At 36.8% G+C, this 18,598-nt stretch overlaps 1 protein-coding gene across 2 annotated transcripts; it reads right to left on the minus strand.

Moving 5' to 3' along the window:
* Positions 1–345: 345 nt before the first annotated feature.
* Positions 346–14,323, minus strand: LOC132041062 (ubiquitin carboxyl-terminal hydrolase 6-like). Of its 2 annotated transcripts, none has more exons than XM_059431818.1 (18): positions 14,162–14,323; positions 11,553–11,698; positions 11,357–11,392; positions 11,170–11,271; positions 10,412–10,512; positions 9,097–9,223; positions 8,601–8,660; positions 8,208–8,275; positions 7,936–7,986; positions 4,863–4,971; positions 4,280–4,368; positions 3,966–4,035; positions 2,353–2,433; positions 2,159–2,254; positions 1,953–2,001; positions 959–1,078; positions 792–866; positions 346–614 (listed from the first exon to the last, which is right to left on the minus strand). In XM_059431818.1, exons 1-18 carry the CDS (start codon positions 14,169–14,171, stop codon positions 559–561), a joined length of 1,446 nt encoding a protein of 481 aa, XP_059287801.1. In that variant the 5' UTR covers positions 14,172–14,323; the 3' UTR covers positions 346–558. The 2 variants fall into 2 exon arrangements, with proteins under 2 accessions (XP_059287801.1, XP_059287800.1); XM_059431817.1 differs by having other exon boundaries at positions 11,170–11,277.
* Positions 14,324–18,598: the final 4,275 nt, after the last annotated feature.

Here is an 18,598-nt window from a genome sequence, read left to right on the forward strand (position 1 = left end):
AAATAACAAAAGTCAGAGAAGTAATAATACATTCACCAGACAGAAAACTTCCAAAACTCATATTTAAAGAAAAGGTTTTCTATACTCCTAAAATGTAAGTTTAGTAACATGGTAAATTTGTTTATCTACACAAATTTAGATTTAACAGTTAAGTCTGCCATAGCCCATTTATATAAACAGGCGAACACCGTATAGCTGCCCAAAAATGTGATCATGAACCTAAGACCCCATTAGGATTTGTTTTGCATTTAGCTTGTCAAAATCATTTTTACAGCAATTTCAGGAAAGCACCAATAACCAACAAAGCATCTTGAAGTACTAAAGCACTTTTATCAGAGAAAGTAGTGAGATGTAACAGTCTATATTGCGTATAAATCCACCATTCAGTAAGTCTGGAAAGTTCTCCTGCTGAATTTCCAAGGCAGCTCAAGTGCAACTCAATTCTAAATGTAATAAATTACATTTAAAGTAAAAGTAACAGAATAATCATGTGTAACGTGACCAACTCAAAACACATCAATGTCAATGAGTGAAACAAACCCAACGAACCAACTTAAATCACATGGGAACAACACGGGCCTTGTACATGCAAATATAAGCCATATGCCAATCACCTGAAACCACATAAGGCACTTTTATCAATGAACTGGCAAAAAGATCAACACATTCAGGCTGCATAAGCAACTAAACATTCCGTCTGGTATATATCTTTGACGTTACAAGAACAGAAACGCTTGCTAGGCATAGCAAAATTCAACAATGGCCTGCTAATGAACAAGTGATTCACTTACCGCCTCCTGAAAGTTTAGTGATGTCCTCTTCTCGCTGCGGGATTGGATTGTCATCATCGAATTGAACCCACTTTCCTGTTGTTTACAATGAGATTTTCAACATATTATATCAGACAGTAGTCCAAAGGAACGATTTCTAGAAGAAAATATCTTCCTAGTGAACTGACCATTTTCTTGCTTGACCCAGGCAACATAATGCCCTGAGTCGGCACTTCTTCCCTTGTGAGTCAGCACAGCCACCAAATCATATATTCCAGTCAACTGGCGTTCCTTCTCAGGCAGAACACCTGAAATGGAGTTTATGTAATTGGAGCATCATTTGACAAAAAAGAACTAATCACTGCACTTCCTCATTCATAACTGAATTCCAAAATTAAGCTATTAGACTAGCTTCCCTTCTATAGTAGAACACTAAATTGTTGATAAAAGGGATCACTCACAGCTACTGAGTCCCAACCTGGAACTAGTGAGTCACTTGCATAAACCCTCAATATTTATTCTGCTCCATTTGGGCCTATTTCATTCCAACACTCAGAGATTTGTCTTTTAAGAAAAGTTATGGGGTTGCCTATTGCTAGAACTTCTCTACATTTTCCACATACAAATAAATGTATAAACATTCTAAAGCACTCCAAGAAAACACCAATTTAATATTAGGCATACCAACAGAGCTAAACCTTAAGGGTCTTTCATGGCTCTAAAAATTCAAAGGTGTCCCCTTCAAAGAAACTTGTGAAAACGCCCTAAGACATCAAGGCCTCAAGGGACATATAGTAATTCAAAAAGGAACAAATCTGATCCAGTTAATAATCTTTATCGGATCCCAAAATTATTAATGGAATGTCGCTTGCTCGAAATCAAAGATATTAATAGTGACCGTGCAAAAAGAAGTTTGCATACCCAAGGCTGAACATTGTTGTCATAAGAACCACGAAACCTTACTAAAACTCTAACATTACTGCAGGATTATAACCGACAATTAACGAATAGAGTTTTCTTCAAAGCAATGAACAGGCTATGTGAGTTGGAAGAGATCATGATAATGATTGCTCCCCAAAATACTACAGTTTTTACATGAGCCATTGTTACCAATTTAAATACAGCAGCACCATTTGTTTATTACATCATCAAATTATTATGGAAAGAAAGTGTTTCTTCTACCTTCTTGGGGTGCAGATTTAGATGCTTCTCCACTTCCACTAGATGATTCCTGTATAAACAATAGAAAAGAAAAAGAAGCAGAAGTTACTTCTAGACATTCCAAGTACCCCATTTAAAACATCTTGTAAAGCCCGCCATAAGAGGGCCCAAAAGGTCCCCCGTTATCCGCTTGAGTCATTCCTACAGTAGATAGATCAATTTCATACCTCAGCCTCGGTCATCTTAGTGTCGCTGTCAGTTGAAACTGAAGTTTTCGCACTAGTTTTTAAACCAGCCTTCTTACCTTCTGCATCCCTCAAAACCTAGCAGCAAATTTAGAGTCAACAGGGCAAGAGAGAGAAAGAGGGTCTTTCCCTCATTTCTTAAAGACAAATGATCAATATTGGGCAAAAGGCAATACCTTGCGAGGACCTTCCAGTTTCTTGCGAAGGTTATCCGAACAAAGATCATATACATCCAATGACAATGGGTAATCCACTTTCTGATCAGAATAGACATAATTTAAGATTACCATTTCTTAGATCTAGAGCAATAAGAGATCCAATACATGCAAAATCTATAAACGAAAAATCTATAAACGATTTTGAAATATTAGCAAACTTATAATACTAAAGAAAGCAAAAACTACTGAGTTTTAACATGAGACATGACTATTGTTTGAAGCGTAGATAAATTTTAGTTTTCTAGATTGTCATTCTTTTTCAAAGTGCTTCCTACATTATCACTTAAGTTCCTGATATCACTAAAAGCAATCATGTACCATTTACAACTCCTTGTTGTCACATAACTACTACCGCAGTGGGTGGAAATGGAATATATTTGTGCACAAAGATATATGTGTGGTCTAGGTTGGATATGGGTGGGATTAACACGAACCTTAATTAATACATCCTCTATTACCTTTCTCCCAAAAAAATAAAAATTAGCCAGAACCCATCCCAGCCAATATTGGCTAAAAATGGTTGTGATCTATTATCCAATGCTTTCCTTCTTTTCTTTTTTTGACACATCCCATATTCAATGTATTCTTAATATCGTCTTCCTGAAAGCATTACCCAAGGAAGTTTTTTAGCTGTTTATATAAGTTATAAGGAAATGACCCTACTGCTCAATGCATCCGCTACCAAGAAAAGGAGAGACAATAAAAAAAATACCATCAGGTGAGATTCCATGCTTAAATATAGCACTCTCTCCGTTTCATTTTATGTGACCCCTTTTGACAGGGCATGGAGTTTAAGAAAGAAAATGAATAAACTTAAGGCCTTAAATATGCCATAACATTTGTGTAGCTATATAAGACTTGTGAAACTTGTGGTTTTAAACATGCCATTACATATGTAAGGCTATAAAAACTTGTCATTAAGCACCCAAAGGTGCGGCCTAATGGTCAATGAGGTGGGTTGAGAAACCTAAGGTCATTACTTTCCTATCAACCATTTAATGAGTAAAGATAAAGGGCAGTACATCGCAATATATGCATACAAAAGGTCAGGTCATATCAGAATTCAGATGGAGAAAAACGTGGAACATGACAAATCCATACCTCGAACTCTACTCCATAAGTATTATCCCACTAGAATACCAAAGGCATTAATATCACATCCTTGTCTTACTTCTTATTTCTAGTTGCTGAAATGTAGTCATTGAAGCATAAAATCTCTTCTTACACCTACTCCAAGATCAAAACATAAACTTAATAGAGGTTTCAGTTATTTTTCTATTGGAAGGGCAATTATAATCAAGGCTCCCACACCTACACTGCCGCAAACAAGTCTAAAGTTAAAATATACAGTTCAGAATTGACAATCCAGAGATCAGGCAAGACTTGAAAGCACTAAACGCGACAGAACTGATCACCCTCACATAACAAAGTAAAACATGGAACTTCCTCTTCCCAGTTTATGCCATGGTAAATATGATCTTTTTCCCTCTTCCACCTACTTGTTGATTATTTTCAAGGAGGAGACCAACTATCTGAACAATGTGAAACCGAAGACGAGCAAGTCAACATACCCGTAAAATCTTTGCCTTTTGATTTGATTCCCTTTTCCAGAAAAAACGGACGAACTGAATGGTCAAGTATCTATTCATCAAAAGAAATATACCAGTCAATAATGAGCAGTAAATAGTAAAGAAAATATCCAGAAAAGTGTGAGCACGAAAAGGCCCCCCAAGAAAGGAGAATGTGAAAGAATATTATGCAAGAAATAAGAACTACTTCGACACATCAGAAGACATTTTTGTTATGTGAAGGATGTGGATTCAGATCGCCTAAGGATCATACCTAAGTTGCTACATGCAATGGAATTAATCAAGCCAGCTTATACCTTGGCAAGCCATTGATTCGGGAGTCTTTCACATAAACTGCACTACGTCCAAGTGAAGGAGACGCCTTCTCCAGTTCCGATTTCAGACCCTGTTCAGATAAAGCAATGACCATATGAGTGCCAATCAAATCATTTCAGAGGGGAAAATACCAGATTTCCAGTTTTCCACTATAAACATCATCAAAGATTGGTAGCACCAACTTAAACAAAATCTCCAAAGCATCTTTTCCCACCCTAGAGCATTATGAGTAGGCATGGTACTGAAATTTTGCTCTCTCCAATGGTTCAGCCCATATCCGACATGAAACTATTGAATGAACCTCAACATGCAGGGCCCACAACGGGATAAGAGGGCAGTAAAAAATTCTAAAGGCAATCCATGCCAGTTACAGATACCAAATAAATTTCTATGAATTAGATATGGCATCTTTCACTTGGGGACTGTACTCTCTTTCAACTTGAATGAATACCACATTGGCACAACGGAAAAACTTGAGACAGAACTTAGCAGTAATATGAAACGCTAATTAACAAGACTAAGTTAGAGATTAGAGCATACAAAGAAGGAAAGAACCAAACTTACACGTTTCAAACCCTCATGCAAATGGTTCACTTCCTGTGAAATGTGGCATTTAAGGGAATATACGGTTTCTGTTTCTGTGCTTTCTTCACCACTTTCAGCACAATGAATCCTGGTCCATATCAGTGCCATAAGAATAAGGGACAGAGTCAGCCATTTTCTTCTGTATCTAGCACAATTAATATCAGATATGCAGCATAGGTGCATGCAGAGTGGCCACTAGCACACACCAAAATCCCAATCAAAACCGTAGAGTAAAGACACCACAGGTTAGATATGAAACATAAACAGCTTCCGTACTAATTGAAATTAAATTTTGTATATCGGTTAGATGAGTTAGAACACGTGATATCTCTTGGATGGGCATTCAGATCTTTCCCAACTTCACTGCAGTGGGTTAGAGCCTGTCAAGAGATATTAGCCCACAGGTCCAAGCAACAGCAGAAAAGCGTAGCTTACTGAAAATACCCTAGAATGTTATAGACCAGCCAGACCTTTAATTATTATTATTATTAATACAATACAACTATACACACTAGAACTGCTAATTTGAGTGTCGGAATGTGTAAATATACAAGTCAATAAAGATCTCCTATCAGTGGCATGCCTCTTGGGTCGAGGCTTGTACTTCCTGTAGATCCCGTAGAGGCCAAAAGATTTAGATCGTAAAAAATACACTGCAGTAATTTAACCCGGTGGTGCAAAACACTGTATATTAATGAAACATGATATTATACAAGGATTGGTAGATGTCCGTACACTGACAAAAATCTCAATTGTTTCGGTGTTATTATACTTAATAGTAGTAAAAGAGGATGTTTAGTATATTTAATATTAGTAAATACGGTCACAAAGTATCTAAGAGTTGCACCCAAGGTGTGACCTACAGGTTCATGAATTATCCTAAAACCTTCTCTCTAGTCTTTAGAACATTTGGTCATAATTCAAGCTTTTGGTTTACACCTTGATGATTCCATCAATTAGTACATTATCGTCAAAAAAGCATACACCATCGGATCTCATCTTGTATTGTGTATGTTAGCGCAACCATAACTAGGGTAAACAAATGCGGGTTCTATGTCGATCCCTAGTGTAATCTCACGGTTACTTTGTATCTTCTATTATTCTCATACTCACGATGGCTCCTTTAAACATATTTATTAAGGCATTTTATATATTTAATATGGATTCCTTTCTTCTTCAACACCCACCAAAAGATCTTTTTAGGAAATCCAGCATATGCTTTATTTAGATCAATGAACACCATATGTGGATCTTTCTTCCTCTTGCGATAGACCTCCATCAATCTTCTTAACAGGACTATAACCTCTGTTGTAAATCTATTATGCATGAACCTAAATCCATTCTCTGTCACTCTTATAATATCACGAAATCAACGCCCTCGCATGCTTTAGTGCCATGATGGGTCGCACAACTTTGGGTCTCTCTGTTGTTTTTATATATTGGAATTAGGGTATTCTTTCTCCACTCTTTCGACATCCACCACTTCTTTGCATAGCATCAAACAACTTAGTAAGTCATCTTTACCTTTCCAAAACATTTACAAACCTCTATGGAAAACTATCTGAATCACAAGCTTTTTTACTCTTCACAATTTACACGACATCTTTTACATCTGTCAGCCTAATTATACGAGTGTAACTGAAGTTTATATTATTCACAAATGTATGGAGATCTATAAAACTATTCTCATCGTTCGAGTTGAAAATACTTGTTCAAAATAGTCTTCAATACACTTCACTTTGTTTAAGTCCTTAATTCTCCTCCCTCAAGCATGCTAGTTCATACATTAGATTATGTTGGGGGACTACAATAAAAAACAATCAGTTAGCTGTCGATATATACTTTACGCCACCGAACAGAGTCTGCAGAGTCTTTCACTACATTGGCTTTGTTCTGCATTCGTTCCATATCACTGTTTATTGTTAAGATCTACTCATACTTCTGCTTGTGAAAAATCATGCAAGATCTCTCATCCTTGTAGCCATATCAGGTGTCATTGAACACAGTACAGGGAAAGCATCTACTCATAGTGATAGTGATCCATCGCCTTGACTTGAGTCTCCACTTAATCTATTTCCTATCCTTGCCTTGCCACTTGACCTCCTTTCCCATGTGACTAGGAATGCTCAATGAAAACTTCTCAATTGTACTGGATGGCCTCTCACACACCACCTATCTTTGTTTTAGGGAAATCCTAGCACGTAGCTTCTCGCTAAGAGCCAAGAGTCACGATCTACTTTCGAGGCACTGGATTGTGACGAATGTTTGCTTATCGAAAGGTTTAAGTGAAATTAAAGTGGGCGATACGTAGTTTAGTGAAGTCAAGCTTTGGCTCCCTAAAGACACTAGGGTAGGTAAGGGACTGAAGCAGCTTTCTCATTGTCTGCTCCTTCTCGTGTCCCTAGCTTTATTTTACAAGTCATCTAAGACTTCTTCTCGAGCTTTGCTAATAGCCCTTTTAGTTTCCCTCTTAGCCCTCTTATGCTTTTCAAAAAAATTCCATCCTCTGCTTTTCTCGAGGAGATGATGAATATAAAAATAAATTGTATGCCTTAAACATTTTATCCAAGTATCTCATTATTCCTTGAGGAGAAGATTCCCTTTATGAGAACTGCAAACTAGAAGCAACCTCAATTTTAACCTTTTCAGTCAGCAGTGGCACTATAGTGCACTTAACAAACAGTAGGAGTAACTAAAAGCAGTTGAATGAACATGATTTTTAGCTTCAAGTTCCAATGCAACTTCAGTAATTCATCTCTCATTATCAACTATATGACAATATGACAAGAGTAAAAGTTGAGGATGTTTATTCTCATCAGGATTGCTCAAGAAGATAATCAGAACAAAGAACATCCTAGGACCACTAGCTGCATTCCTTCAATCTCAATACATATACACCAAGCTCACCGGCCTCTTCTTATATTTAGGTGCATGACTAATTCCATGCACAGAGAAGGTAAGAAAATAACCCGAAGCAGCTTTAATATCAAAAACTAATGCCTGAACACATTCCCGTTAAATAGAAGGTAACAACATCTGAATGCAGAAATACCTGTTGTCAAACTCAATACCGAAGAGAGCCTTCACAATATCCGGACCTTCACTGCAAGTATCAAGATGAAGTGCAGTCACAACCATGATATAAAGAATAATGTATGCACAGGATAGTTTTCCTTCACGTTTTTCCCAAAAAAAAAAAAAAAAAAAAAAAAAAGACCATATGTCCCAACCTGAAGCAAGGAAAACAACTAGCGAAACAAAACACGAAAATTATTAAAAAGGGGACTTTTATATGCAAGAATATCCAGAGAGGAGATATAGTACCTCGAACTCGGTGATTTAAGAGACTGGGAAAGGGTGTAAAGTAGTTGGGTCCAACATTCTTCAGCATCCTGTGATTATCCATGAAATGTCAGAAGGAGATGCACCTTTTTTTTAATGATAAGGAAGCGTTGCGGTAGGCTTAGTGTTTTTTTTTTTTTTTGGGAGAAGGTATTATATTTGTATATTTATATAAGGACTACACAAAAAGCTACGTCGTCCCTCTTGATTACAGCTTACAAAAGTATAAAGCATCTGATCTAGTGTCACCTCACAGGGAGTCTAGTACATCCAAGACAGATTCATGATTTTCTAAACCTATTCCTTTACACCAAAATTAGAACAACCCTAAACAATTCATTTGAATCTGCTGGAGATGCTTAGATATTTTGGAACCTGTTGCATGAAAGCTCCATTGCTCTGCTGGCCAAATTGAGGATATTTCTTCCGCAAAACCTGTGGACATAAACATAATCAAATGCTAGTAGAAGAGCAGCTAACATGAAGAATACACTAAAACGGCAAACAAGATGAACATTAGCCACCTATAATCTCATATAAATCCAACTAGCCCAAGGCAAGAATGAACGATGCACATTGCACAAAGCTCTGATCAAGTAGATAACAGCCCCCCCCCCCCCCCCTCCAAAGTAACTCTAGTCACATCCAACCAATATATTTTACATTTGCACAGAAAAGTTATGACACAATTTATCAAGTTCAACCCCAAAGCGTGTAAAATTTAACAGGGATTTATTGGCAAAGAGTGCCTACTCAGCATGCATAACCTTCTGGAGTATAAGACTGTCTGGAATTCAAAGAGATCTTGCAAGGTTACAAGGTCATCACCAAAGAAAAAATTAGGAAAAATTAAAGAAAATAATGTAAGTACCATCCAGAATTGCATTGGTGCCACTGGCTTCACATTTTTATCAAGGTCGTTAAATAGATCTCTTGTTGCAGTCGTCAAGAGATGAGATGAGTGATCCAGATCATTGCTTTTAGCCAGCTGATTATATCTAGCAGGAAGAATAAATAAAGTCAAAATCTCAGGAACACAAGAGAATTCCAATCAATCGTGTATGAAAAGCACGTGAGAGATCAATTCTTAATGGAGTTTTTTCAAAACTCTGATACTCTGTATTTAATAGGAGCCAATTTGATCTTATTGTCTTCTTGGAAATGATAAGATTTTATTAAAGAACTAATCAATAAGAGAGTGCAGTAATATATACAGTGTACAGGAATGGCCTTGGAGGAAATATATGAATTCTAAAACAGATTCTGCCTCACGTAAAATTTCTGCCAACATAAAAGAGGCAAATTAATACAGTTAAACTTAATTTTCTGGGCTGAGTTGGCATTGTCTTCAAAACATCTCAAATTTCTGTGTCCAAATTGTCCACCATATACAAGCAAGGATGGTAGATTTTGATCTTATTGTCTTATCATATTCGGGGTGAAATTCAACTGCTTTGGAATTCTAAATTGATTCAAGTCGGGTTAAACTTGGATTATTTTAATTCAAAGGAGCATGTACCACAAAACCAGTCCACATTTGAATAGGGGAGGTTGGGTAGGCATAGGCATTATTTCAACAATTTTTTCTCTATTAATTACTGGTTTTTCCTCATTTCCTTTGTAAATACTAAATACACACTCTTTGGGTGATATACCATACAACGTATTACACAAGAAAAATTAGGATTCATTGATTTGACTAACGTATACAGTAAAATATTGATTATTTACAACTATTAGCAAAATTAGGAACTAAGGATAAAGTGAAAATACATCAAATGACCTAACCAAAGAAAGTGCAAATGATTCAAACTAGACCTAAATCTTTTCCGATCTAGAAGTAAAAACGACCACATTGAATTGGATCAAGTTTTGGGAACTCAAGCCTAAAGCAAAAGACTCATCAAAAAAAGGGGGAAGGAAAGGATTGCACAAAAGGGTGTCGTCTGGTAGTCGATGAAGTGGGTGCAGACCATGGAGACCAAGGTTCAAACCCTAGCAGAGACAAAAAACACTCAAATGATTTATTTGCAATGGCTCAAGCCATGGTAGAACAGTAGACAGAGTTATCCGGCACTTGTACTAGTCGGAGGTAGCAGGTATGGGTGCACACAAGCTGGATTGGCCACCACCATTATCAAAATGAAAAAAAAAAAAAAGGAATGGTGAAAGAAGGAAATGCTCACTCAGTCAGAGCAGACTTCAGTTCCGGAACTGAATGCAAGCACTGCACTGTGGAGTTCATGTAGCATGTGTTTCCAAGATTAAATAATCCAGCAGAATGACCCTGGAGCAAACAAAATTATAAAAACAACATCACTCAGTTACTGATTAAAAGGAAAAAATTAAAGCCTTGGCATTATGAAAGCTAGCAGTTCTTTTAGTCGGGACTCTCAAACACACAGTAATCCGATACAAAATGCGCAAACAAAGAAATCACGCATCTGATCAGCACTAGGAATCCACCAAATTACTTGTGCTCGCGGAACGATAACAGATAATTACACATTAGCAAGGCTTAATTTCATGTCGAGAAGTTGCACAAAGTAACTGCTTTTCAATGGAAGATCTACATGCAAAAAGGTAGGTGCTTAAGCACCCCTTATCTTTGATCCACGCACCTATAACTTATTCAGTAAACTAGTAAATATTTACATAAAAGTTACTGAACACCCAATCTCAGAAAATGGCAATGAGTGCACAGCTAAAAGAAGTGGATGAAAGAAAATATTACTCCCATGACTTTAAAATCCTAGGTCCGCTACTACTGCTTTTGAAACATAAATGAACAAAACAAGTTCGGTAAAGTTCTACCTTGAATGAAATAGTGTGTATCTGCTGGTATAAATATGCCACAAGACGAATTATGTAAACAATAAACATGAATATCACATTTCTGAAACTTCCTATTTGATGCAACGATAGCTGTGTCAAAAATACTTACTAAATTAACCACTTGCTCTTCTTCAGGCATATCTTCAACAAAAACAGGACCCTTCTCAGGGGCCTTCACAATTTCATCTGCAGTTCCCATCATCATCAGCCTCTGACCCTAGAAATACACATGCTTATTAATAACTGACACTTCATTGCATAAAAAAAAGAGAGTAATGCAATAAGTAGCCATGTACCTCTTTTACTCCTACTTTAGACCAATCAGCGTCGTCCTGAATAAGCATGAAAATCATCCAAGAGTTACCAATAAAATAAACAAGCGAAGCATTACATGCAGAGAATTTCAGCACTTCTCAAAACACAAATGACTTTGTGCTTCATCTGCAAAGTGAATGGAGTATAGAAAACCAAGGGCAACACATGATTTAATACCTTGAGTAAACCACCTTTGACCATTATCTTTTGCCTTTCAGGTGGTACCCCTGTTAGATCATACAGCTGGCATTTGAAAACATACGGAGGCTGGCTAGTGTCAATTTCCACAGCAGGATAGACTTCTTTTTGCCACTTTACACTTACTGCAACCAATCACCAGATTTACAAGAAGAAAATTAGAACCTCTTATAGTCCAAGCGCGAAAGTAAACGGGAGACACAATCTAAAAGAGAACGAAAGAAGGGTTTCTGAATGGGAGGAAAACAGGTTCCTCCAGTGAGTTGCTCGTGTAACGCAAACAAATAATAAATTTTCAAAAGGAAGCCAGCTTCCTTAACAGCTCTTTTAGTTTGATATCCTAGACCAGATAAGTTTGACCTAAACAACTTTGCCATTACTAAGTTAGACTTGAGATTACAAGAACAAAAAAGGAATTATAAGTACAAGAACCATTAAAGGTAGCAAGAACAAATCCCTGAAAGCTTCAATAGAATTGAAGAATATCTCTGTCTCATTGAAGGAAGCAAACAAAGCTTCTTCCTTCATTTTTTTTTTTTTTTTTTTTCCTTTGAGATGTTCAAAGAACAAACAAAATCTTAATTACCCATCAAAAAAAAAAAAAGCGCAAGTAGTCATTTTGAAATGTGGAACAAGAGTGAAGGTGAAGTTAGTTCTCGATAAATGATGTGTCTTAAATTAGTTACAGTTAGGAGGCTACAATGTAGTAGGCTAATGCGACAAAATACTGCACATCGATACATTTTCTGTTTTTAATTACTGATACTTGTCTTTACACTGTCCATGAGTAATGTTATTCTGTATGGTAGTGAAGAGTGAGCCCATTATACTTTTGTTTTTCTCCAATAACCCTTACTTTAAAAAAAACCCAAATTAACATCAACAGCAAAACATGAATGGTGCTGTCTGAACGAACCACCATGACTTAAACAAAACAAACATTAAACTAATACAGTGATGATACCTAACTGAAACACCAATGGTATTTCTCAAACATTCATCAATTAACTTATCTATAATATAAAAAATCAGCTCCTAAAAAAAACAATAAATGATGTTTTACCTAAACACCCCACCCCCCCCCCCCCCAAACCAATTTAATCTTGTTATCGACTATTTTGTGGAAGTTGAAGATTTTTGGATAATTGCAGTTTCTTTTTTTTTTTTTTTTTGGTTGGGGGGGGGGGGGGGGGGGGGGGGGGGGGGCGGGGCGGCGCGGGATTTATAAGTGTATTGTGAGTAAAAGGGGAGATCTTTTTGAAAAAAAAGATTGAGTACACTCTCAAACCACAACTTCAAAATACAGCTCTTGGAACAAAAAAAAAAAAAATCTCTTTCGCCAAAGAAAAGAAAACTTGAAAAATTTAAAAACAATCACCAACTTGAAAAGTTGTAGCATGTTCTGGAGAAAAAAAGGCGACCTTCATATTCTAACCCTACAAGAAACCATTAAGAAAATTTGATTCCAGCTGGGCCTGTATAAGCTCCACCATCATCTCCAACGGCTCTTATTACTCCAGATTATCAATCAACACCACCTCAATCTCAAACTAATTGGGGTCCACTATGCAATTCCTCTTGTATCATTCACAATATTCAGGTCCATTTCATTACAAATAGTGTTAATGGTCAAAAACACACCTGAACTATCCCTTTTTCGCGAGCTTCACACCCTAACTATGAGTTGTTCCCTTTTCCTACTACCTGAACTATCACCATCTGACCATCTATACCTGCAAGGGTGGCTCAGTTGGTTGAGCATGGGGCTTCCATAATGGAGGTCTCAGGTTCGAAACCCCCTGCCTAAAACAGCAGGGGATTTGCCTTCCGAGTGGAGCTCGTCGCACGGGGCTTGCCTAGTGCGGGTTATTTTTCCTGTGTGGTTTGCGAGCTATTACACAGGAGCGGGATTTACCCTGTGCGCACCCGAAGGGTAGCGGTTGCGGGTTCCCTTGTCATCAAAAAAAAAAAAAAAAATATCACCATCCATGTATTAAAACACACCTCAACTATCGGACGGTCCCTTTTCCCACCTGGTGGGGCTTCGAGTTTTCAGGTAGAAAAAGAGAACAACTCATAGTTGATGTGTGTTTTAATACATAAATGGTGATAGTTCAGGTAGTAGGAAAAGGGAACAACTAATAGTTAGGGTACGAAACTCGCGAAAAAGCAATAGTTTAGTATGTTTTTGACCATTATATCTTACATATACTATAAAAACTACATTCATATTCTAACCCTAGAAGAAAACCAAAATCATTAAAATCATCTCCAAAGGCTCTTGTTACTCGAGATTATCAATCAACTATACCTCAATCTCAAACTAGTGTAATTCCTCTATACCGTCCACAACATTGAGGTACATTTCATAACAAATACTACTAAGTAGATAATATGAGTTGTTAATACAAATTAGGATCTGTTAAACTAAAATTTCAGCATAAATTACAAGTTTCTATAATACTTCAAATCAAAGGATGAATAACGAATCGAAAATTGAGACCTAAGTGTGTCAGTTTTCGCATTAATGTGGTATTACAGTTCAAATACAAAGTAATAATAAACTGATATGAAGAAATTTTTCTGACCTGTAGGCATGGTTATCGTTAGCTTCGGCGTAGGCAGGATCGGGACTTGGAAGAGGTCTCTTCAATCGGTATGGAAATTTGGGGGGAGGTGTGAAGTTTGCTTGTAGAGAAGGGCAAATGCCACCCGACTGACTTTATTTATAGGGAAACCCCTTAATTTAGATATTATCTAGCTACGGTCAAAATGTGAAAATACGTATTATATGGCCTCATTTTCCTCGAAAATAATTGGAATTCTTATTTATTTTTTGGTGTAATTTACTGCTCCCTCTGGGTCAATTTGTGTGAAGTTTTTTTCTTTTTAGTGTGACACATTTTTATATTTAATAACAATCTTATTTTAAATAACTTTTTAACTTATTGAAATGATCTCTAGCCACACAAACATCTATGATTTGTTTTAGAAAAGTCTTCGTTTATTCTTAAATTTCGTGTCCAGTCAAACACTTCAAATAAAATGGGATGGAGAGTAAGTGAAAAGATATTATACCAAATGCATTTAATATAACTTAGAAAAACACTACGCTGGTGGTGGGGGTGGGGGTGCTTTTTTGGCTATGGGGTGGGGTGGAGGTGTGGGGTGTTGAAGGGTGAGGACCGAGGAGGAGAGAATTAATATCAAATGACATTTCTAAAATTTATTTTCTCTATTTCCTTTGGGACGTTCTTTTCCTCATTTTTAAGGTTTTCTAGAGAAAATATTTTATAAAAAATTTGACCAATTAAACATGAGAAAAATTGAAGAAAAAAAATTGGAAAATGTTTTCTCCATGCCAACACATTCTTAACGAAGATGTTAGCGTGTGTTCGGTATGGAGGAAAATATTTTCCTGAAAAATGTGCTCTTGGAAAATATGTGAATTTCTACTTATTTTCTCATGTTCGTTTGGATAGTGCATTTCTTACTTATTTCTCATATTCATTTGGTTGGTAGAAAACATTTTCAGGAAAATACCCACCTGTAACACCTCGTATCCTTAACCAGTTGATGTTCATGATTCGGGGACTTAGAAACCAAGACAAAAGTGTTAGAATTGGAAAATTTGGCCTCAGGACGTCAATTGTACGAGTTACGTCCAAAGTACGGCCCGTACATTGATGTACGGGACGTACAATGGAGGGCGTACATCGAGGGGAATTGGCAGAGAGCACTGAGAGTTTACAACCCAAGTACGGGCAGCAAAGTACGACCCGTATTTTGAAGTACAGGGCGTACCTTGAGCCCGTACTTCCCCCGTCGAAATTAATCAGCACTGGAATTTAGCATCCAAGTACGGGCTTCAAAGTACGGCCCGTACTTCAAAGTACGGGACGTACCTTAGCCCGTACATTGCCCGCGTCCATTAGAAACTATAAATACCAAGGGTTCAGTTCTAAATCCACTTTTCACCAGTTTCTAAGCCCTAGAACGAACAGCTCTCATTCTCCACCACCAAGAACATTAAGGTAAGCAATCCCAACCTATTTCAATTGGATTCTAACATATGTTAATGATCATTAAGCAAGAATTCATCATTTTTAACCTAGGGTTTTCAAGAAAACCCAATTAAAGGGATTCAAGCTTAAGCTTTGGGATTCTTCTTTAAAGTTCAGATTTTTACTACAAGTTAAAGAGTTGTCAGCTATCTAGGGTTTCTATCTACGTGTGGGAACATCATTGTTCTTCCCCATGTCACGTTCTTCCATGATTATGCCAGAAACCATCAAAACTAGGGTTTTAACTATGTTCATGATAACCTTAGGTCCATGTACCATGTTATACTATGTCTTGACTTATTATTAATCGGTTATTGTGTTCTTGATACATCATTTTGATTATTGAGAATCTGTCCATAATCCATGAAAACACATATTTTGCATTCCATGGGTTCTTACATGCAAATTATTAATTACTATGTTTATTTTCATGAAACACTTTACATGTTTACACGTTTTCATGCAAGTATATTCTGTAACTATATCCATGTATATCGCAAGTCATGTTTTATGGAAAACCATGGGCTCATATGCCACCTATTTTCATGTTCATGTTTTAGGAGTTGCACAGATTACCGAGAAGGCTTTAATAGCCGGAAACTACGTTAGCCACCGTAGGATAAAGATCGCTCCGCCCATGTTTAGGAAGATTCCTTCATGCTTTATTGATTGGATCCTTTCATGCTATATTTATATTTTATACCCCCGGCAAGGTATGAGAGCTCGTTGGTTAGGTCGGTACCGTACTCCACGTACCGACGTGGTGATTCATGTTGTCGGTTATATTTATATGCTCCTCACTTAAAATATTTTTACTCATGATTATATATATATATATATATATATATATATATATATATATATATATATATATATATATATATATATATATATCAGGTTTCGATTTCGGTTTCGGTTTCCCCTCATCATGTTATTTCATGTGTCATGTTTATTTCATTCGCTTGCTTTACATACCAGTGCATTCAATGTGCTGACGTCCCCTTTCTATTGACCGGGGGCCTGCATTTCACGATGCAGGTACGGATTTACAGGACGACGTATCTACTCAGTAGGATCATCCACATATCAGATTTTGGTATGCCCCATCTTCTTCGAGGTTTAGTCAATTATCTATGTCCTATTAGTTATGCATTAAAGGTATGTTGGGGGCCTTGTCCCAGCAGTTATGTTTAGCAGACTCATGTTCATATTAGAGATTTCATAGACTATTCAGTTATGTTATGTCAGATATTCAGAGTCGTCTAGCCTTATTGGCTCGTCGTTATTGTGTTTATTCAGACTATTCCACACTATGATATTTTGATATTTTAAGACTTATGATTTATGGTCCCACGCTTTACTTAAATTATGCATGTTCATAAGTTATTCCGCATAAGTTCATGGCCATGTTGAGTCAGCAAGCCATGTGGTTCGCTCGGTCACATGCAGTCAGGCATCGAGTGTCGTGTTATGCCCAAGCCATGGTTCGGGGCGTGACACCACCCAAACTCCACAACTACACCCCAACCCCACCACCCCAAGAACTAACCCCAACCCCAGTTTTCAAACTCCAAAATTTTAATTTTTAACCATGCAAAATTTCAATTATTATAATTTTTTAGTAAAGGTAAAATTAAATAGGAAGTAGAAAATTCGGGAGGGGATAGGGGGTGCATGCGGGGGGTGGGTGTAGGGAATCAAAAAAGAAAACTTTTCAAAACAATTTTTTTTTAGGGGAGGAGGGTTGGGTCGGGGTGGGGAGTTTGGGTTTGGTGGTTGTGGGTGGGTTGGGTGGTGGTAGGGTGGTTGGTGCAATGTACTTATGGACTTATTTTCCCTACTTTTATTAGGGAAGTCATTTTTCCCATTTTTGAGGAACTTGTTTTTCCAAAGAAAATGTTTTCCAAATTTTTTGACTAAATGAACATGAGAAAATTGAAAAATGTTTTCCTCCATACCGAACACACCCTTAATCTTTAACCATTTTGATCCCAGTCATTAAGTATGTTTGGTTTTAGGTCATAATCTTAATTATTCAAATTTTAGTCATTAAACGTGTTTTTTTTTTTTCTTCTCAATTTAAAATCACTTGATGGGTCGAAATAAATCTAAATGACTAAGATCTACAAACCAAAACTCAAAATTTAACAAAGATCCACGATTCACCACTACTCTATTCACTTTCACTTTAATCGACGTCGCCGTCCATCATTATCAACTATCACCGTCCACCACCCACAAGGCCACAACCACCCTCTTCAGCCACAATCATCACCATCACTCATCATTTCCATTAGCACTTTTAATAATCATACCAATCACCATTACACCCACCAATTACTACCGATGATACCACCATCAGCCATCACTATATATCGCCAAACAACGTTATCATCCACAATCACCATTAGTTATCATTATCGCTTACTACAATTATTAGTTGTCACAATCAATTACCTCGATTAACGATTATTACTAATTACTACTGACATCCACCAACACCACGAGCTATTACCCATAACCACTATCATCACCCAACAAAATGTTCGATCGGCATCCACAACTACCGCTACAAATCATAAGCATCACCCACTACCACATGATTTTTTGAAAATAATTTTATGTTTATTATTTTAATTGAGAACCATTAGAATTTCAGACCTGAAAATTTAAAGTTGTCAAAATGAAAATTTCAGACCGAAGGTATGAAGCTAGGCTATGCCAAAGTCTAAATTTGAATTGTATTCATGATTTAAACTTCTATCTGAAGTTTAATTCTGATACACAAACTTTAAAAACTTTACTCCCTTCGTCTCAATTTATGTGGCACCTTTCGAATATCTAGATTCAAATAAGTCTTTTTTTTTTTTACCTTAATTTTTTCATATATCTTTTAAATATTTTAAACTGTCAATTATTGTGACTTATAGTACTTTCTGCATAATTTCTAAATATGTAAAT

Source organism: Lycium ferocissimum, chromosome 12 (genome assembly GCF_029784015.1).
Source record: "Lycium ferocissimum isolate CSIRO_LF1 chromosome 12, AGI_CSIRO_Lferr_CH_V1, whole genome shotgun sequence".
Lineage (NCBI taxonomy): Eukaryota > Viridiplantae > Streptophyta > Magnoliopsida > Solanales > Solanaceae > Lycium > Lycium ferocissimum.